This window comes from Gavia stellata, chromosome 2 (assembly GCF_030936135.1).
Source record: "Gavia stellata isolate bGavSte3 chromosome 2, bGavSte3.hap2, whole genome shotgun sequence".
Lineage (NCBI taxonomy): Eukaryota > Metazoa > Chordata > Aves > Gaviiformes > Gaviidae > Gavia > Gavia stellata.
The window spans coordinates 93,280,002-93,301,949 of NC_082595.1; the positions used below are offsets into that span (position 1 = coordinate 93,280,002).

Below are 21,948 nucleotides of genomic sequence, written 5' to 3' on the forward strand. Positions count from 1 at the left end.
CATGTTACAGAAGAAACGAGTAGCAGCACAAGGAGTAAAAGCTGATTAACAATTACAGTAACAATGATGTTGTTCAATGTGTCCTTAATGTCACCACACAAAAAAAACCCCAAACACCCAACTTCTTAAAGTAATTTTATTAATAACTCACAAGACCAATTGCTACATTTTACTGAGAGAAAACCACAGCTTTATGTACCAGGGCAAAACTTGGGAAGCTGCATACTAAAATGCCGATTATGCAAATTTATCTTAGGAACATTTTTAGACAAGAATGAAGCAGGGTTTATTTTCTTTAATTAAAAACAGAATCCTACATAGTTCATTAGCATGGATTCAGAGCAGAATGAATATTAATGTAGCCCACCTCTCCCAATTCTACCTGCCAGAAATATCAAGGAAAAAGAGGTTAGAAAATGGATTCCTGAGCAACTGTAAATGCAACTAGCTAATGTCACTGCAAGGCTGCAGGCATCTCTGAAAGGTCAAAGAGATCAGGAAAACCTTTTTGACCGGAAAAAGGCAAATGATACTGCCACCTTCAAAAAGGCGAGAAAGATCTGGGGAACTGCAGGGTGGTCAGCCTCACTTCAGTCCCCAGAAAAATTACAGAATAAGTTGTTATGGAAGCCGTTCCAGGCACATGACATACCAGGTGATGGGGAGCAAGCCGTCAATGCCAATTTACCAAGGGTGCATTCTGCCTGACCATCCTGACCAGTCATCCTGATCATCCAAAAGGCAATGACTGGCCCTGTGGTGGAGAGGAAACAGCAGATGTCATTCACCTTGACCACAGGAAGGCTTTCAACAGCGTATCCCACAGTAGTAGCCTTGTAGCTGGACTGAGGATATGAACTACAAGGTGGGTGAAAAACTTCTGGACCATTGGGCTAAAACAGTCAGTGGTTCAAGTCTAACTGTCAGGTGGTCACAAGTGACATTCCTCAGTAGTCAAAACTAGGGCAAAATGTGTTGAACATCTTCCTTAACAGAAAAGAGCCCAGCTAAGGACACTGGTTTGTCTAGCCTGGAGAAGAGAAGGCTGAGAGGAAACCTAACTACAGTTTCCCACTAGAGAAGGGAATGCGGAGAAGACAGAGCCAGACTCTTCTCAGGCATTCAATGAAAGGGCAAGAGACAACAATTGCAAGCTGCAACCAGGGAGTTGGCCATGAAGAACAAATGCTTGCCCATGAGAGCAGCTAAGTGCTGGAACGGGTGCCCAGACAGGCTGCGGAACCTCCACCATTGGAGGTTTCCAAACCTCAAGGTCTTGAGCAACTTGGTCTAGCTTTAAAGTCAGCCTGGTACTTTGCAGGGGGTTGGACTAGATGACCTCAAAATGACCTTTCAACCTAACTTTTTCTATGATTCTGTGATTCCAATTGTATATGTAAATAGAAGAAGTCTAATCAGTGAAAAGCCACCAGTCACATTTATTCTGACAGGGCTTCAGGCTGTTCCACCTGTCAGGTCTCAGACACCATTACTGTGCTTCTTCACCCAAAAACTTCATATACTGTTTCCGAGCCGGAAAATCATCAGCCGGCCTGTTGTATGCTGTCCAGACGGGTTCTCCAACAAATAGCCTCATTGCCTTCACATAATTCTGTCAAAGAACAAGAAGTGACAAGTAATGTAAGAGCTCCTTTCCATGGGAATCTTCATTCTGAAGTTCATGTTTCATTTGCACTTCTGCAGAAATTTTTGAAACCATTTCAAGATGGGCTGAAAGCTTCACGTGTTCCAGAAAATTATACCACTACACTGCTGTTCCTGCTCCCAGCTACTGCAGTGGGAGATTTTGCACTTATGCAGCGATATATTGTGTCACAACCAGTGCCTCCAGGTCAGCCAGAGACAGTACTTCTCCCTCTTTCAAAGAAATAAAAAAAATCCTGTCTTACGCAAATCTTTTGCACTGGATCTGCACTATTGAGCAATGCGGCATCTAAATCCTACTTGCTTAGTTAAACAACAGCAATCAGTATACCCAAGATGGTTACACAATGCTTTTGAGGAATACCAGAAGCTTCAAAGTGAGAGCCATAAAAGCTGAATGGGGAGTGCATAAACTAGCCAAAAAATAATGGTACGGGAAGTGAAAAGTCTCCAGATTCCAACAGGAAAAGCAACAGCCCCTACCACCAGCTAACCAAAACAATGTCAGGTGTGAGGTACAGCTCTGACAGCAGAAAATGGGATTTTACATCCTGCAGAAGTGCTCTGACCACTGAGTTACAGGGAACTCACCTCTTCTCAGCTGTCCACTGTGCTACACATTTAGACCCCACCTATTTTGTAAACACTGGTAAGTGCTTATCTTGCACCCAGGTGCTCAGCAATGTCAAGAATAAAGTCAGGTACCTAAAGAACTTAGCTGCAAAATGCAAGGGTCTAGAAGCACCTAAAGAATTTACTTTGAAGATGGCACTTCTGGACTAAAGTTCCTGAAGTGGACAAACATTTCAAGACTTCTTGTGGATTCAACCCATAACCCCTGACATTTTGTCTATGTAAAGAAAAAGTCTTAAACTAGCAATTGCACCTGATTCACTGTGGATCTCAAAATGCAAAGGTGAAAAGTCAGTTTTTTCACCAAAGCAGCATCTCCCTTTTTTACATCTATGATAACTGCTATCTGGACAGCTGATTCAAAATTATACCATTCTCAAGACTAAACCAGAGATGGGATTTTGCCACACAGGAGAGAGCACACATTTCCCCATTTTCCAGGAGTAATGCTGAGGTTACAAACATATTTATAAAAGCCCACAAGGACAGACACACAGATCAGGACTGCATGTGCCAATCTCACAGTCCCATTGCCAAAAAACCCCTCCGAAAGCAGGTCACCTCCTGTGAAGCCAGCATCCAGTCTAGCAGGTGCTAGCTGCAAGTAGTGGCTCTGGACCCTTAAATCCTTCTTTCCCTGAAGGTGAATTTAGCACTCATGAAAAATGCCACTGCTGGACACAGATATGCTCTGTCTATGCCCCCACAATAAGGCAACACAGAAGGATCCATCTACACCATCTCCACCTCAACTGACAGCGGGGGCAATTGTGGGAGGGACAGCCGCAGGGCTTGGCTCTCACGCCACTGTCACATAAGATAGGCTACGGATATCACGTGGCAATGACTTGCAATTACAGCTGATGAGAGGAAGCTGGATTTGTGACCTGGAGATGAAAGGTTCAGACGCTGTGAATTATTTAGTATTTTTCATATTCCTACTTCATATTTAATATGTTTTGCTAATGAACTGCAAGTCTCAGGGCATGTAGTTACTAATGTCATATATACCCACATGGATTTATCATCAAAATTTACGGTAACCTATAACAACATACGTTCTCATCCAGTGTAAATCGGTGATATATGCCGGCAGGGAGGGTTATCATGTCTCCTTTTTCCATGGAAATCCGGATCCATTTGTCATCCTTGTCTCGAACATCAAAATAGCCAGATCCATCTAAGATGTAGCGAATTTCATCGTCTAGGTGTAAATGTTCTTCATAAAATGTTTTTATCTAGGAATAGCAAGTATCTCTCAAAACTACTGAACACAGAAAAACTGCAAAGAAATCTGGCAAAAACATGTGGCAAAGCAGACAAAGGCTTTCAAAGGGTAACTGTGCAGTGATTTAACTAAAACAGATGAGACCAACATGGTTAAAACAGCCAATCCAGCCAGCCAGACCCTGTCTCAGGACACTTTTAAGCAGGCTGCTACATTTCCTCTGGAAGACCGGAATTTCTCTGACAAGAAACAGCAGCTGTAGCTGCACATAACCAGTCTCTGAGTAACAGTAATGCCTACACCCATCTGAGAGAGAGGCAGGTAAAGCTTCCCACTGCAGGATTTGGTCCTCGTAGTTGTTCAGTTTGATCATTTTGTGCCATTTTTTTCCTGACATGCAAAAATAAAACAGAGCTACAGATTATCCCCCCTCTTTTACACCGGTGTAGGGCTGAATTAGCCCCACAGGCTACTACAATTGTATGTGAAAATGCAGTCATTGCCAAACACGGCCCATCTATGGCAATCTGATGTAAACAGCATGTCACACCTGCCCCCACACAGTGGGGCCCAGCTCCAGGCTCTCTCCTCCCAGGCCCCAGCAGCAGCAACATTCTCCTTTTTTCTGGAATGGTGAATTCTTTGTATATTTCACAGCACAGAACAGAACATGCTTTAAAGGTTCAATTAACAGAGACCTGAGTGGGTTAGTGTACAGAGAGCAGTGCAATGACGGGTAGCATCACCTGCTCAGCTTTGGATGCTGTTCAGCCACACTAGTGCAGGTGTCCCTGAGCCAGTACTGATCCAGCATGGCAAGATGAGCGAAAGTCCATATGCCCTGTCAATAATGGCCCGTCTTTGTGTCAGGTAGAGCCTACCCAGGCAGCCCGACTTACTACCTAATTCACCTCCTCATCAATTTAAAACCAGTATAACACAATGGGCTTAAAACAGACTGGTAAATGGAAATTTGATGAAAATACGGAATTGCCACTGGGTTGCTGTCCTCAAGTCAGAGCAGCATGCCAGCACCAGAAGGCCGGGAGGAGAAAGCTCCTTCTAGGAGGCTCATCTGAGAGCCTGGCACCATTTGCATTCAGCTGTTACAAAATGTCGAAGGTACCAGCTTCCCAAGGTAAAAAATTTCTTGCACAGGAGAATGTATCCCTCTGATTTCACGAGGTTAACTTCACTTTGAAAAGACGTTATTTTGCAAGCAGCCATTAGGATGTTGCAGCCATTAGGATGTTCCAGCCTTCAAAGCCCATGCCCAGCTGGCAACCGCCTGCCTTCATCCCAGGGAGGCTCTCCCGAGGACAGGTCAGCATCGGTGGGGCTCTGCTGGTAGGAATCTTACTTTTGAAATGACAGTGATGGAAACTATCCTTAAAACCTTTGAAGGCAATCTACAGGAGCAAAAGGCCCCTGCTATTTTTAAAATTATATCACAAGTGCTTTTTTAATGTTAAGGACTTCAGTACAGGATGTGTTTTACACCTGGAAATCTCATCTTTGTGCCCCTGCTCAGGGTGTGCAGGTGTTGAGAAGCCGGCTGCACACTCTAGCGGTAGACTTCAGCGTGCCGATCCTCACTGAAAGCAAAGACTCGCATACCTTTTCCTCATAATTTGGAAGCTTGTCTTTATGTATGGTTACTATGTCCATCCAAGAATAATTTTCTGCTCTCCGAATCTCTTTCAGACATGGATCAGTCTCATAGTTATCAGCATCCAACTAAAAATTAGTCAGGGAAAAAAATAAATAAATGTATTCAGACCTAATTGCTTAAGACGCAATTCAGGACACTAACGTGGAAAAACCTGAGTTGTCCGGTGTGCCGGTGGAGGGGCAGGTCGCTCCAGGGGTAGCTAAGTTAGCTGCCAGAGGTACGCAGGGTGTGCCAGCTTCGGCAGACTTACCCGCACCCAGCCCATCCCCGCACAGACACCGCCTGGGGCCCCTCCCGCCGCCTCCCCCTCTCCCGGGCTCGGCAGCGCCGGCAGGCACGGACATGGCCGGTTCCCGCCGCCAAGCTCCCTGGGCGAGCACCGCCCCGGCTCTGCTCCCCTCCCCGCAGGGCTCTCCTCGTCCCGGCGGGTGTCGCGGCAGGCCTGAGGCGCCGCCGCCGCCTCCAGGCCCCCCGAGGCCCCACCGCCGCCGCCTCCAGGCCCCCCGAGGCCCCACCGCCGCCTCCAGGCCCCCCGAGGCCCCGCACGGCCCCTGCCGCGCGGCGAGGCCTGCCGCAGCGCCGGGCCGCCCGTGGCGGCTCCCCCCGCGCCCCCCCACACACTTTGCGGTAGGCGACGCCGAGGCGGCGCAGCTGCTCCAGGCTGACGGCGCGGTTGGGCCGCAGGCGGTGGGGCGCCCGCTGGTCCTCCGGGGACTCGTCCATGTACCAGGCCTCCACCATCCCGCCGCCGGGCGCTCCGCTCCGCTGCGCTCCCCTGGGCCGGGCTGGGCGGGAGCGGCCCGCCCCGGCGGGGCTGGAGGGGCCGGGACCGGGATGGGCCCCGCACAGCCAGCCTATGGGGAGAGCCTTAAACGGGCGCCATTTGCAACTCAAACTATGCTGAAGAGGGTGTACTATGTAGCAGACACGGCTGTTGTTTTGGCGTAGAGCTTTAGGCTCAACTGCACAGGTGAGGGGAGGTCTCCCTGAAAGAAAGCTGCGAGGGTAAGGGGCTTCTCACCCGCACAAGCCCTCCTGGGTAAGGTGCCGGTTACAGCACACGTCACACCTCAACAGCAATGGTGTTCACATCTAGTCTGCCACGGCGGTAATGCTCTCACTGAATTTACCAGTAAGTCTCCGCCTGAAAGACCTGCACTGCAACCCCACAATATGGAGAAATAAAAAATAAAATTAAAAAAAAAAAAGGAAAGAAGAGTGGTAAGATATACTGCCCAAAAAGCTTGTGTTGTCTCCATTCATGGAGATACATCCCGAGCAACCTGCTTGAGCTGGGGTGGACAAGATGCACTCCAAGGTCCCCTCCAGCCTCTGCTGTTCTACAATTCTACATGGTTCTATGATTCTATAGAGTAAATAAACCAACAGCCAGCTAAACACAATGTAAGAATGGAGAAACAACTGAAAAAGAAACAATTCCACCTTAAATGTTTTTGTTCCTAAAAAGAGAGTTTTGTACTTACTAGAAAGTCTTAACCATTATTTCTCAGATTCTTAGAAATGTTACCAGATCCCTTTAACATATTGTATTCAATGTGTAAGCACTACTGGTTATCGATTCTGGATGAAATTTAATTGCAAGTCCCATAACATTACAGGTAAGCTGGTCTAATGCTGGTATTGTCCACATTTAGTTTTAGAAGCACATACAAACCCAGCCCCAAGTTCAATGCCTATCCACTGAATGTCATGCCTGCTAAAGGGCGATACCCTCCTAAAGTTGCAGTTCCCTGGAAAGAATGACTTGAACTGCCAACATCCTCTGTGGGTCCTTGAGCCCCTGTAAGTCCCATTGAGCAGTATTATTTGCTTTCCATCCTTTAATCAGCCTTAATCTTCTAACTTTCCTCTCAGCTTTTCTTCTGTCCTCAATTTCCGGAGTAAGAATGATAAACATTGGTATCAAATTAACATAAAACACTTTCCTATTAGATTTCCTATTATAATCTACCTATTAGATTCAGGTAGTAAAGTCACTCAAATTCAGTATTACACTGATGTTATGATTTACCCAACATTACCTTACACTTTTTTCCAAAGCTGCTGCTTCAAAAATTACAGATTTCCATACAGTAACTAGGACCTATATGTTTAACTGGACATGTGTGATAGATTATTAGATGCCACCTCTTCAGTATGTTGTCACACTCTTCTGCCTCAACTAGAGATCTCATCAGGGATGATGGGGTGTTTTCCTTCAAGCCAAACTTCTAAAATAAACAGATGGATAATTGTGTGCGTATACACAAAAGACAGAGAGGGGAAAAGTCTAATCAGTACACTACCTTATCCCTAGATGAGCTTCACTGTGCAGTTTTGGATGAGAGAAAACAAATAAAAAAACCTCACTCATCTATTAACTACTAGCTAGCCAGTTTCCTCATTCTGTCACAATTCATGTGACTCTAAATACCTAAGAGCTCACACTTTGCCTCAGTAAAGATACTATAATGCATGAGAACTATTAATAAAACAAGCTTCAGCAGCTCTGCCATTCTGTATAGCAATTAACAAATACAAAAAAAAAAAATCAGTGACTTCTAGCTTAAGCCCTACTATTCAATGTTATTAAGGTACCTTACAATGAAGTTGACGAAGATAACATACCAAACCTGTTTGTTCTTCCCGTATAGACACATAGAAAATAAAACTATGTTGATTACTGGTAATTACTCGCTAATTAAAGTGCACATTAGCCATTCCATTAATCTCATCATTGACTGGAAAAAATGAAGTAAAACACTTGACATCCGGAAGATCTGGAGCAGCTGATCATCTTCTAGTTCCATTTCAGACAAAATGGCCAATTATTACCTTTGGGACAACACTGAAGAGGAACTAACAATACTAATGAGAACCAGTATGCATAAAAAAATTACTTAATGGAAACAGGAAGCCACAAACAAAGAGCTTGGACATTAAGCAGCTAGAGAGAGAACAGTAAAAACTCACCGTTCAAGTTTTCTTGTGACCTGGCTTTTTAGTTTGTTCATACTACCTTGCAAAGTAAGTAACATCACAGAAATCTGCAGATGCCGTGATGATACTGTGAGGCACAGGTGAGTGTCACAAGCCCATCTGTAGAGCAGCTATTGCTAGTAGCAGAATGCCAAAGCATGTTAATGCACATCTCCATGTTAGGTCACTGAACTCTCACCAAACCAACCAACCCCAAAGTCCCCCTGCCCCCAACTATTTTGGACTGTTAATATACACCTCTGTATAAAAAATTAATTTATTTCACTAAGAGGAAAATACAGAACACTTAGGATAAAGATTTAATATTACTTCTTCAGAAGTCTGTCTTTACAGTGAATTCAGAAGTCTATAAGACAGCTAAAAACACTGACCACGGCCCTTCAGTAAGACGGAGAAAAAGCAAACACTCTGTATCGTCAACTAAATATTGACTTGATTGTAAAACAAATGCTACAGAAGAAAATGTGGGTTTTTTTCTCCCCAGAAGTTGGTATATGTTTAACACTTCAGGCCAGAAAGTAGTACAGTTCAGAGTTCAACTCCGAAACAATTACAGCAGTTCAAGTTGTCACTGTGGTGTTAGTCCTTTTCCTCTCACTGCAAGAGTCTCTAATCCCAGTACGTCAGGACTTTTGCTTACTAGCTCCCTCTCTTGCTAGTCTATCAGCTTCTTCATTTCCTTGGAAGCCAGCATGACCGGGAATATGCATCTGTTAGGACAAAAGTATAGGAGGGTTAGATATGCAAGAAATCAAGGAAAAAGTACATACATGAAATGTGATGACGCAACACCCTTTCATTCATAGTACAGTAGCACCTCCTTAGAGGCCCTCTTCTCACATTTAGTCCTTATGTGTTCTTCCCAGGAACGCTCATAGACTCCCTTCCTCTAGGAAAGTCTTGCCAAATTGTGAAAATCATCTTTAGGCAAAGTAGTGAACTGGGTAAGGATCACCTAACCTAGCCTTTAAGAAATGCAGACAACAGCTCCAACTCAAAATTCCCACCTTCAGAGAAGAGAGAAAAACCTATCTGCATTCAGTGCTTAAACCAGAGACCTCTATGCCACTAACAGCCTTGGTGGTTACAGCACTCACTTAGGATACAGAAACAGGGTATGAAAAGAATCTCACAATTTTCAGATGGCAAGGTTTTGGTACCAGGTGGGGAGCCTCTGTGAGAAGACACCAGGGGCTGCCCCTGCATCAGTTCCAGCCCACTCCAAAATGGACCCACTGCAGGACACAGCTGAGCCCATCAGCAAAGCTGGTGGCTCTGCTGTGATAACATATTTAAGAAAGGGTAAAAATGCTGCACAGCAGCCAGAGAGAGGAGTCAGAATATGCAAGAGAAACAACTCTGCAGACACCGAGATCAGTGAAGAAGGAGGGGGAAGAGGTGCTCCAGTGCAGAGATTCCCCTGCAGCCCCTGGAGAAGACCATGGCGAGGCAGGCTGTCCCCCTCATGTCAGTGGAGGTCCACAGTGGAGCAGATATCCACCTGCAGCCTGTGGAGGACCCCACACCTCAGCAGGTGGATTACCGTAATAAAGTATATGCATACATTGCTCCTCCTGAAATAAAAATCTTCCCAAGTTTAAGAGATTCAAGTGTAAGAAGTGTGCATAAAGCAACAATATTTTTTTTAATTATGTAAAATACTCTAAAGACAGCTGAACTTTGGTCTTAGTTTTAAATTTTTACACTTTCTTCTCCTCAGTAGACAATAGGAATAGTTATTAAAAATCCAGTCAGCCTTTAAATTGGAGTTGCCAACTCTGGAACACAGAACACCACAAATGGAAGAATATCTGCAACAGATTTCCCATAGAAAAAGTGCATATTAAAGAACTAAGTCATCCTTTTTTTCTACAGACTAAAGACAGAAGCCCAATAAAAGTACCATTAGCAGCCACCAAGTCAATGGCACAAAGATTTGTTTCTAGAATCAGTAGTCTTATACCAAGATTAGAGTAAAATTTAGAAAGAGAGGAGGGAAGATATCCCCTATAATGTTTAGCACTGATGTTACAGAAAAATAAGTTTTACCAGGAATACCTGTATGAAAGTTGTTTTACTTCTTTACTGGAGAGCGAAACAATTTAAAACTTAAAAATGGGTATTTTAAAAACCTTTCTGTGCCCAGTTTTCTTGGAAAAAACACAGTTAAGGTACAGAAAACTCGAGTTAGTTTATTTGGGGTTACACTCTCTTAGTTTTCCCAGTTCAAAGACACTCATGTGATTGAGTTACATCAATGAACCAGCATCCTAAGAGTTCTGAAAAGCAAATCCAGAAATTCAGCTATGACCCAAAAAGACACAGTTGTTTTAAGCTTAGATTTCCAGGAACAGAAATTTCATCTACTAACAAATTTCATCTACTAACAGTACTAACAAACTAAAAATAATTACTGCAGGCATTTTCTAAGCAGTAACAAGAGAGAGAAAACAAATATAAACATGCATTTTAATAAATGAAATACTGGTTCCAAGAGCCTAGGTTATGCTGCTTGTTTTATTTAAAGAAAATAAGCAACTTCTCTGTATGTATGGTTTTAATTATGGATGTACAATATTATTCTCTATAAAAAACAAGTATGCCCATAACTAAGAATTTACAAGAAGCTTGTTTAAGATGTCATTAAGAATAAGAAATGAGGTGCTTACCCACTGAATTTCTATGCCTTTTGATAGATTATCAAGTCTTTCAAAATCTTCTTTATTTATTACACTTCCTCCTGAACTTGTTCGCCAGCCATTTGTTTTCCAGTTGTCAACCCAGCTCGTAATACCTATGCAAAGGGAGCATTACCATAAAAACGCTATTGAGGAAGCTAGCAAGGATCAAGATGGAGCAAACAGCCTTTTAACAAGACATTAAACTCTATACAAAGTCACAGGCAAAGACGCTGGAGATAGAAGGTATTCTTGTTTGGTTCTCTACTACTGTCTTTCAGGATTGTATTTTTCCATTATTACTTGAAATATACGACCACAGGTCGCTATCCTAAACAGGTCTACAATCTTATATATGCATTACACATAAAATCACAATATGAATGTCAATAAACTGAAGCTAAGGATTTGCTTGATGGTACAGTAAGCTAGAACAAATCTACAGCTTTATTTGTTTTGAGAAATTGAGGAGACACACATGCATAGAGGAAAAACAGATGGCCACCCATCTTATGGCTTCTGCATGCTAAACAGAATCTTTCAGAGAAGGACCACGTACACAGCTTTCTACAGAACAAGATTTAACATTCTGGCCATCCCTTGCTGGCCAGAAAATTTACTGTATTACTCCTTAAATAAGGATTTTTTTTTTTTTATTTAAGTATCTTTGCTGGTCTCAGCAATGTAAGACATCCTTACTGCTTTCATGACAAACAGACCTGAACCAAATAGAGAATCACCAATCCTGCATACAAAACCTCCTAAAACCCAAACCAAACCATATCCATTTGTACTTAACTGCAAGCTGCCTCCTCTGGTATCTTAAAAAATAACTCCTAGACACATTTACAAAATAACTTTGATTAAACAAGAGTGGAACCTGCACCTCAGTGACCCAAAATGCAAGAGCAAACTGCAAGCAAAACCAAAGAGACTAAGACATCGCACCTAAAGATTCTTCTTTTCCTCCCTCATACTTAAGTCTCACACTTAACAGGAATTTTATCCGAGACAGAAACTTTTCCTCTTTCGTAACACCGGTTTTACAGACATGATGATAGAGACTGTTCTCCCACAATGCAAAGAATTGCGAAGATGTTTCTTTGCTCCTCAATGCTTTGAGCAACTTGCTTCTTGCAACAAATTATGCACTTGGATTGTATCGATCAGTCCTGAAGAGTAGAGAGTCTTTCTTTTACTCTTCCCTTTTTCAGAATGCTTCTAGTAGAGACTAAAAAACAACCCACCACCACCAAAGAGGAGAAGAAAAAAAAAAAAGAAAAAAACACAGAAAAAACCAAACCCACACACATTCTGCTCCTACAGGAAATGCTACACCTAAATCTTTTGGGGAAAATAAGCTACTCAAATGAGAGATTTACAAGATGATCCTTAGGGACAAGCAATGGACAATGCCTTTAAGTTGCTTCTTAACATTTACTGTCCCTTCCTCAACTTATGAACTAGAATCAGGAGGACAGAGCACAAGTCCTTGACACTCTTCACTTCTGAACAGAACCTCTTTCATGCACATGCAATTTGAAACAAGCAGCAAGTGACAGCTCCAGCAACTCCCTCCTTGACTAGCAGTCACTTGTTCCTACTCAGTAGCTTTCTGTCCTTTCTAGGGTATTGCTACTCAAGTTGACATCAGAGTTTTTCAAGGGAAGTTTTGCTTTACTTCTAAACATGAGCCACCTGAAAAAGGAAAAAAAAACTCATGCTCTTCTCTCATACTCCTCCACTTTCAGGAATCAGGAGGGCTTCTGGAAAGCAGAATGACTTATTTGGAGGAAAAGATACGCAGATTTTTAACATACAACCATTTATTTGCTTTATTAATAACAAGCAATGAAATAGATAATTACTTTCAGTGTTAGCGCTCAACTATAGGAAGTTATGCTAAGAACAAGATACTCGCATTCCTCCCCCCAAAAAAACCCCAAAGCATGAAAGCGCAACATTTAATTTTCAATCAAAAGTTGCGGTAAGTTGTTCGGGTTTTTTTTGAAATAACATTAAACAAAACAACTCCACAGTGATTTGGAAACAGCAAACACATGTACTCCCTTTGTAAAAATGTGAAATACAAAGAAAAAATACTTATGCAATTCCGAATTATCATGGGAGTAAAATCTGAAGATCTCAGGAAAAAGGAAGAAGTTTTATTCAGAAATTAAATCTTACTGGCTGCTTCATATAGTATTTATAGGGAATAAAATTAGATTTTCCAAATCTTTGGATGAGGGTGAAACTGTAAATACATACTCTGATCCCATACCATCTCTGGCTAGTCTTCTAGTGTAGCCTGAAAGCTTGGACATGTAGTCTACATGTAAAAAGCAAGGAAACTTGAACGTACTTCATATGTGTGTATTAAGACAGCCTCTTCAATCCCAGCAAAACAAAACATAAAACCTGCAGGGTTACTACACCAACTCCTGAGTACATCCTTAACAGATTATACATGAACAACATTTTTTCCAGACTTCATGTCATACTGAATGCCTTAAGACAAAAATCTTGTAGTTACTTCTGTCAGCCTTTACTCTAACAGGCACTTTGTCTCTATTCATTTTTCACGCAGTTAGCAGGTGGTCCCTGTAATATTCTGAAGTTTTTCCCCAAGCAGTCACGAGTATTGAAATAAGTTATGCATTTTCTTCCTTATATCCCTCTCCCCAGGACTCAGTACGTTTTGTGGGCCATATGTAATGAAATAGTATGCAGTGTGTCTTTAAGAATCAGGAAAACTAAAATCATTAACTTACCGTTAATTGTGAACTTGCTATCAGTGTAGATAATTAGTTTCTTGATATTTTGACTCTTTGCTTGCTCTATTGCTTTGCAGGCAGCCTTAAGAACATTTAAATAGAATCACAGTTCAGAACACGATTTTGAATACACGCAATTAAAATACCAGTAAAGTACCTGACGCTAACACAGAACTACAAAGAACATTACAGTAAATCTCTCCATCAGTGAATATCAACATGCTTTAGAGCAGAGGTTCCCAAAATTATGCGTGCAGACGACCACTTAATGAATCAGGCAAACAGGGAGCCACTTAAGTTTCACTGGCAAAAAAAACCCATAAACATTCTGATGTTCAACGCTGTACTGAAGGAGTAGCCTTCTGCCCAGTTTTCTAATTCTCAAAGCCTCTATCAACTGCACACCAAGTTTTAGGCATTTTCTCCGTAACTTTGAGGAGGAAGGATCCATATCAGTTCCAACAGTCTGGAACCCCTAAAAGGGTTTCTTTTTGTTGGGGTTTTTTTTGGTGCTATGAAATAAAATTAGAGGGAGAAGTGGCTGGGTCTGGATGTAGAGCTGAAAAGCTTTTTAGTGACAACTTTGATCCTTAGCACACAACCATTACCTCTCCTTGTCCCTCACTAAAATGAACTTCCTGTAGTTTTTAAGCACATCAATTCCCCATTTCAGTTCATCTCCAAACACACAGTGCAGGACAGCAGCAGTACCAGAATTAAGATGAGGTGAGAAGGGAAGACAAAATCTGCTGTTGCCAACAGAAGTTTACTTCAGAAGTAACAGAAGTTACCCCTGAGAGCCTAGAATTGTTTGTTATATTTACTTAAGGAATATGATTCTCTGGATCCTATCACAATAAGAAGTCGATTCTCCTCTTAACCACTACTCAGCAGCCCTCACCCCAAGGTCTCAGATATACACATTGAAAATGCAAAGGGTACCATACAGATTTGAGAACCAGGCTTTCCTAATGCGAGGCTGTTTTAAATAGCTGTGCTTGGCCTGATGATATTTGGGAATTCTCAAGGTGAAAAGAGAACCATTTGTTTCAAGTCATAACTCCTGATGTTTTGTGTACTTCCCTCACAGCTCCGTAACTGGTTTCTGAAGGCCAGAGTTGAAATAGTCATGAGTGCGCTAGTGGGGTCTAACATGCAGAAGCATTTTAGGACACTTACTACTTACATGTATTTCTGCTCTTTGATTAGTCTGCCGTCCAGGAAGTCTTTCACTGGTATTTCTGTGTCCAAGGAATGAATAGTAAATTAGTTACCCCAAATATTCAGAATTGTGTATAATGACTACACATTAGAAAAATAAGTATAAGAGAGCTACTTTTCTTTTTATAAAGGAGGATGAATAGATATTCTAGCTCTAACTTCCACCTGCATAGTGCAACCTGCATATTTGGACTCGCCATCAATATGCAATTACATTAGTTGTCTTCTGTGCAAACCTACACCTATTTTAAACTTTCTGCATCACTTGAATTATAGCTTCAGCCCATAAAAATGTTATTTCTAGTTGGTTTTCCCCACATTCTTACCCCCCACAGAAGCAGATTTCTCTTTTCCCCCTCAGTAACTCACTAGTCTCATAGCACTGTCATTTAGAGTCTCAACAGCAGGGTTTCATATTCAAAAGGAGGCTGGTATTGTAAACCGCACACAAAACAAACAGTAACATATTAGAAAAAAAAAAAAAATCCATCCAGCTACTTACAAAGGGTGACCCGGTCCCCAGTAGACACCTATTCCAGCACGTGCCCTATTACGTCCATTACCTGAGCAACAACCATCTGTATAAACGACTGCAAAGTCACCTACAAAAGAATTACCAAAAGCAAAAATTCAGGCACTCCTTCAAGGATGTAAACTCTTTAAGCAAAAAGAAATGTCTGCCAGTGGATTAATCCTCAAAACTTCCCTCCCCAGAGAGTCCTTCAAAAAGTTAGCTACAGAAGCCATGTAAATTAGTAATGCAGAATATCAGAAGTCCCACCGCAGCTTCACACCCTCATTGGTGTCAAATTAGTCAGCCTCAGGAAGCACCTCTGCCCCAAGTTCCATATTCTCGCGACAGTTCCTGTCTTCTTCAGTCAACTTTAAAACCTACCAGCTACATCTGTATTTTTAAACATAGTCTGTAATCCAGACACACATAAAATCACACCTATAACAATCAGATTAAGCTATATGTTGATACCAGTTAAAGCCAATTAAAATCACACTGAAAGACAATATGAACAAATATATCATGGCTCACATTTCCATTTCAAAAAGAAACAATGTTATGCTGGGCTTGATGCTGCCATACACAAACCTCCCTAAAAGCCTTCTACTAATTACACTTGTTAGTTATGAAAGAGTGCAAAGAACTCAAAAGAATTATAGGAATAATGAAAGACCTCACCCATATATGAAAATTTATCTTCACTGACTGTTGGCACTGAGTATACTTCATCATGTTTTACACGCTTTGCAGTATGTTCTTCATTTGTAGACTGTTCATACGGCCTTTTGCATGTATTGCAACACAAGATGCTTATTTCTGGTTCCTCTCTCTGGCTACCACTTTCCTGTGTAACAGCTGGAGGACCGTGTGCCCCTTCCAAAAAAAAAAAAAAAAAAGAAAAAAAAGTTCAAATATATACAAGATCAAATTTTATTTGAAACAACTGCTTCTAAAGACAACAATTATTATCACCTATTAGCAATGCCAGTGTGTTAACTGACACTGCCCCAAACTATTATGCAAAAAATATTACAGTATGCACCAGTCATTCTTTATCCTAGATCAAACTGATGTGGAGACACACACGTAATAGCCCTTAAAACGGACACGGTACAAGCAATGTTCTCCAAGTATCTACAGAAACACTGTCATCGCAGAGACGCATCCATCGCCGCGTCCGGAGGGCAGGGCCACCGCTGCACTTACCACCACGGCATTCCGCCAGTTACAGGACGTCCACCAAAGGATAAACAGAAGCTGCTACTGTTTACGCGGACACCACGCAGAAGCCAGGTGGGCTGTGCCAGTGCGCGGCGCGGCGCGGGGCGGGGCGGGGCGGGGCGGGGCGGCCTCCCTCCCCCCACTTCCCCGGCCGGCCGCCCTCCCCTCCCGCCCGGGCCGAGGTAAGGCGGGAGGCGGGGGAAGGACGAGCTACCTGCCGGCTCGGGCTGCTGCTGCCCCGGAAGACCGGCGCGCACGAAGGCCCAGGCGTCCTTCTCGGTGGCGAACTTCTTGAAGCTAGCGGAGGGGAACTTGTTCACCTGCTCCTGACACTCCGCCCTGCAACACAGGGGGCGGGGGTGAGGCTGGCGCCGGGCCGGCCCGGCGGCGGCTCCCCGCGCTGCCCCGGCCGCGGTCCTTACCAGGTGCGGTAGACACCCGTCCGCCGGCCCTTGCGCACCGCGTAGAACATGCTGTCGCCCTTGGAGACAAAACAGGAGTGACTGAGCACCGCCACGAGCCACCGCAACATGGCGCAGCCCCGCCGCCATCCGCGCCCCCGCCCCGCGGCCCCCGCCTAGGCCACCACACCCCGCCGCCGCCGCAGCTCGCCGCCGCTCCTGTGCCCCGCCCCCCCGCTCATGCGCATGCGTGGCGGCCACAGAGCGGTAACGGAAACGAGGGCGCGCTGAGGGCTTCCCTACGAGCCGCGAGAGAGGCCAAACTTACTGGAAAGGTCCAGGGTTTGGGCATTTTGTTTGTTTTTGTTTCCCCCCATAATAACTGTGTGTTAAAAGCCATCTAAAGCAGCTTTTGTTGCGGGGGAGGGGACACGAGAGGTATGAGATCACAGCAGTTTGCACTAACGCCTCGTTCTGAAAGCCCCTGTTATTAAAAGACAAATGAAATCTCACAGGTGCCCTCAGCTGATGTTCTCCCCTGGCAGCCCACATAACGGTCCCGGTCCTGCAATCGGCTCCGGCCACCTCTTGGTCCCTAACAAGCCATTAAAACGAACGGTGCACCACCCGAGAGTAAACGTATCCTACAACCTGCTGCTCAGTCCCCGCTTGCCCTTCGCGGCTTGACAGGCACCCAAAGAAGGATGGTCACTGAAAGATGGCACACGCATCAACATATTTAGTGTGTCCAAAAGTCTAGAGCTGAAGAAGGTCGTTAAACTGGTTCTCATCGTGCTATTTAAATCAAGGGTTCCTGGTAAGCGCGTTCCAGTTGAGCCCCGTACCGTGAAGGCCTCTGAAGTCATGAGAACCACCTTGTCCAAGAAGGTTAAAGTTCAAACTGCTGCCACCTGCGACCTGCTGTCACATATCCTCCTATCGGGCGTGTCACGTTCTTGGAGACCAAAGCCGGGAGGTCTGGGTACGTGCCAAATTCACTGCCTCAGCTGAGCTTCTGATGAGATCAAAGCACACAAGATGGGGGCACAGGCATGGCCACCTCCAGAAACAGCCCAGTGTATATATGCTGCTGCGTTTTCAGCTGCTGGATTTCCCTTGTAGCTCTAATACGGATGTATTGTGACAAAGCTGACCTCAAGATGCCAGAGCTGTAGAGCATTGTATTCAGATTTACAAGGGTGGCCTAGTATAATGCCAAGAATGTGAAACACTGACGTTAATTTTGCCTTCCATTGCAAAAACAGCAAATGCGTTCAACATTACTGTGCGTATCAGTTGGATGACACCTCTCTTGGGAAAAAAAAGCAAAGAGCTTACGCATTTGACAGGCCTTGGTGGAATACAGAAACAATTTGGCCAGTGTTGTATCAGTATATAATTACTGCATTTTTCTTGCTTCTTCCAACATATTCATGAGACTTCATATTACTCTTACTTACAAAATGCTTACGTCTGGTTTTTTTCAGATTATTTACATTAATTACCTCTGTAAAGGTTTCCACTGAGACTCTCGGGCTTTTCACTGCTTCCTGCCTGTGGTATTTTTATTTTATTGCTCTTGATTAGCTTTTCTTTTAATTATGGTTTTCTATAGCGGATGGATTTCTTATGCCTTACAGGTTTACACATTCATATTACTCGTGGTCTTCTTTGGGCAACTAAAGGAGCAACGAACAGTAAGTGATGGGGAAAGAAAAGACTTTCTGTTACACTCATTAATTCTCTGGTTGAACAGATTCATACATCTAATTTACATGCAAGGACTGAACAGTAACTCTCCTGTTGTCATGACCAAAATACAGAGCTCAGATTCAAACCAAAATAAAAAAAGATTTTTGAAGTCCACTGAGTACCATACACATTACTTTCATTGCTTTTTCTCCCAGTTGGTAAAACTGAGGCTGCATATGATCAGCCAGCCCTACCTTTACTGCTGCATCTCCATTGCTGATTTTTCCTTGCTGTTGTGCTGCAGTTGCAGGAGAGATGGATCCCTTTCCTCATGTGACAGTTGGCATTTTTACCCCTGTGGCATTTAGCACTGCTAGGCTAAGCAATACCTGTGCTTGCTTTATGGCACTTGCTCTCTGGTTGCTGTAGCACTAGTGGATTTGTGGGGTTTTTCACTCAGCCCGGGACAGAGAGCACGTTTCAAGCACTGTAACTCACAGTTTTGTGAAGTGAGTACGAAGACTCATCAAGAAGTGAACCATTTAGTCCCCACCTGCAAAGCTGAAGGGTCCAGTCACAAAAGGTCTCCTCATCTGAATACAGAATAATGTGAATATATACATGGATAGGTCTTTAAGTGGGTTTCATAAATGATGTAGCACTTTTAATCAATGCCACAGTTACACACGGTAACCCTGTGTAGCCACTGTAGAATAATCAAATCTACCCAATTTTTGCGAAATCAAAGCTTGCACGAGCACTTGTGCTACCACAGCCGAGGTATTGGGAATGAGCAGCTAAGGGAAAAGAGAGTAGAGCAAGTCTCCCTGTTTGGTGGAAACATGGTGGCACCATGTTGAGTGGTCATTGAGCCATGGCCTGATAGTGAGTGTTCCTCTCAACACACTGCATTATAAATTCAGCCGTATTTTACTGCCCCCCTTATTCAGCTTATAAGGGGTCCTGTGTTTTCCCCCCCACTAGAACCAAAACTTGTTTATTAATTTATTAACATATTTTCTTGGCAGCCATTTCTGTATTTATAAAAGACAGTCTGCAGAAAAAAATAGGACTTAGTATATGCATACAAAATACACTCATCACTTAAGTAAGGGCATGTGTCTGTAGGACATTTTTACTTAAACTCACTGTAAATGTTAGCTGATTACTTTGTCCCGCATTAATGCATGTAATGTATACATTAGCTAAGCATTTTAATCTTCTTTGATAAATATTTTAGCTCAAAACATGTTTAACCATAATATGGTTCCCCACATAAGCTTTTAAAGCAAAATTTCATGTGACCTGAATCAAGTGTTTCCTATTTAAAACTGAGCTTTTAGGTAGGTAGGTCACTAGGTAGTCACTTTATCTAGCATACCCTGCAAGTGCAAGTTAAATTGCCATCTCATTACCTTGATTAAAAATATAAGACAGGAAAAGGAAGTGTTTTATCTTCCTTCTCAGAACTGAGATCTTGCAGAACAAAAAACTTGCCCGTACTTCAGTGTAAAACTATCCCCTAGCATCATCGCAATCTTCAGTTGACCCTTAGAGGAACAGCCTATTAAGCTTTGAAACTTTGGTGTGGTTATACAAGCCTCTTCCAGATAAGTGACCTAGTAATAGACTCAGTTTTGCTTCCAATTCTAGAGTTAGCTATGACCCTGACAAGTCTTGCCTTCTGTCTCTGTTTCTTCCACTTATTATATTAAATCATGTTATTTATAGCATCATGAGACCTTGTCCTATTGCTGTTGGGATACTTTTGTAACACACCTAACAAGTTTATATTCTTTCCACTTCTTCACCCCACCCATTCTGAGTCTGCACGGTATAAGAACCTTATTAATTATATTACTTCATAATGGCATAACTTCTTTTAAAGATCACATGTCCACAGTGATTCTTGAAAACCTGTCAGGTGCTTTGGATACCAGGCATTATTGACCGGGTAAAGCCCACACAGATCTCGACACTCTGCATCCTTCCCCTAATGCACAGTCAGTATCAGAAAGGAAACATCTCTCTACACCTTCTTCTCTCATTGCCCTTATGTAGCATCCTGGTCTATTCATGTGGCATGGAGATGGGAAGCTGTAGATAGCCACACTGCATCTCTGAACAATCCAATTTTGATCCATCTGCACACCACCTATTCTTTCTCCCTCTCATAGAGGATTTTGCAGTATAAACTGAATGCAGACTATTGGACTGTTGAGGTGATCACTTGTTATCTTATTTTTTTTACTCTTCAATCGGATCCTCATCACTGTTGTTTAGATAATTTCAAATCTCCATAAATACTAATCTTGGCCATCAGTATGAGCTGGGCAGTTTTTCCCATTCATTGAATTCATGCAAGAAAGAAGAGGGACTTGGCAGAAAAATGGGAACTGAACAATCTGCTTTTCTGGCTATCATAAATTTAGCAAAAAGTCCACAAATGCTAGAAAATATGACAGGCTGCCTTCTGGAGATGCTAAGGTTGTTTAGGTTGGGGATGGATTGTTTTTAAGTAACTACTGGATTGTTTTTAAGTAACAGCCTTTACACATACTATACATAGTGTATATACATACTATACATAGTGTATACTATTACTATGTTAACATAGTAATAGTGAATGTGGTATTACAAGCTGAAGTTGGCTGCGCTTAGGGTTATTCAGGGAATCTGAGCACAGAACCAGTGCTTTGAACCATATTCCTGTGTCTAACCTCTCTGGACAGTGTGTGCCAAGACCTGCCCACCTGCCTCTGAGTGGAACTTTCCCTTGAGCAGGTAACCTGTCTAAATTAGCCAACAGAGAGATGTCAAGGTAGGGATTTTTTGTCAAGGCAAGGTTTTAGCTCCACTTTAGATGCATAGCCAGGCACCTTCACCTGAATTAACATGCAAGTCACTTCTTTCAAAACTAGAATACAGTTTGTTCTTTTTATCAGTGTGCAACTGAAGTGTTAATAGTGCCTTCTTTGTTAGATAATAACACAATATATAATAAAAAGTGCTTCCAGTGATGAGAGAATATGTGGAGTCCAGGACTCTCATATCTTGAGTTAGTATGCGAACACAGCTGAAGGCTTGTGCATTATTGCTAGTCTAATGACAGTTTAGTAACTCTGATCACTGTGACGTTGTCTCAGCAGAAGCAACTGAGGGGTCACGTTTATAGAGGTACACAAAAAAAAGCCCAGGCATGGATCTGAACTGGCACGTGCTGAACTGTCCTCTCTGGTTGTCAGCACG

The 21,948-nt window shown here is 42.9% G+C and overlaps 2 protein-coding genes across 2 annotated transcripts; both read right to left on the minus strand.

The window, feature by feature from the left end:
* Positions 1 to 116: 116 nt before the first annotated feature.
* Positions 117 to 5,939, minus strand: ADI1 (acireductone dioxygenase 1). Its single transcript, XM_059835472.1, has 4 exons — positions 5,820 to 5,939; positions 5,144 to 5,263; positions 3,357 to 3,536; positions 117 to 1,612 (listed from the first exon to the last, which is right to left on the minus strand). The coding sequence occupies exons 1-4, from the start codon at positions 5,937 to 5,939 to the stop codon at positions 1,490 to 1,492; spliced, it is 543 nt and encodes a 180-aa protein (XP_059691455.1). The 3' UTR covers positions 117 to 1,489.
* Positions 5,940 to 8,609: 2,670 nt separating this feature from the next.
* RNASEH1 (ribonuclease H1) lies at positions 8,610 to 17,138 on the minus strand. Its single transcript, XM_059834832.1, has 8 exons — positions 17,029 to 17,138; positions 16,821 to 16,945; positions 16,064 to 16,258; positions 15,374 to 15,473; positions 14,837 to 14,891; positions 13,648 to 13,732; positions 10,868 to 10,992; positions 8,610 to 8,908 (listed from the first exon to the last, which is right to left on the minus strand). Exons 1-8 carry the CDS (start codon positions 17,136 to 17,138, stop codon positions 8,822 to 8,824), a joined length of 882 nt encoding a protein of 293 aa, XP_059690815.1. The 3' UTR covers positions 8,610 to 8,821.
* Positions 17,139 to 21,948: the final 4,810 nt, after the last annotated feature.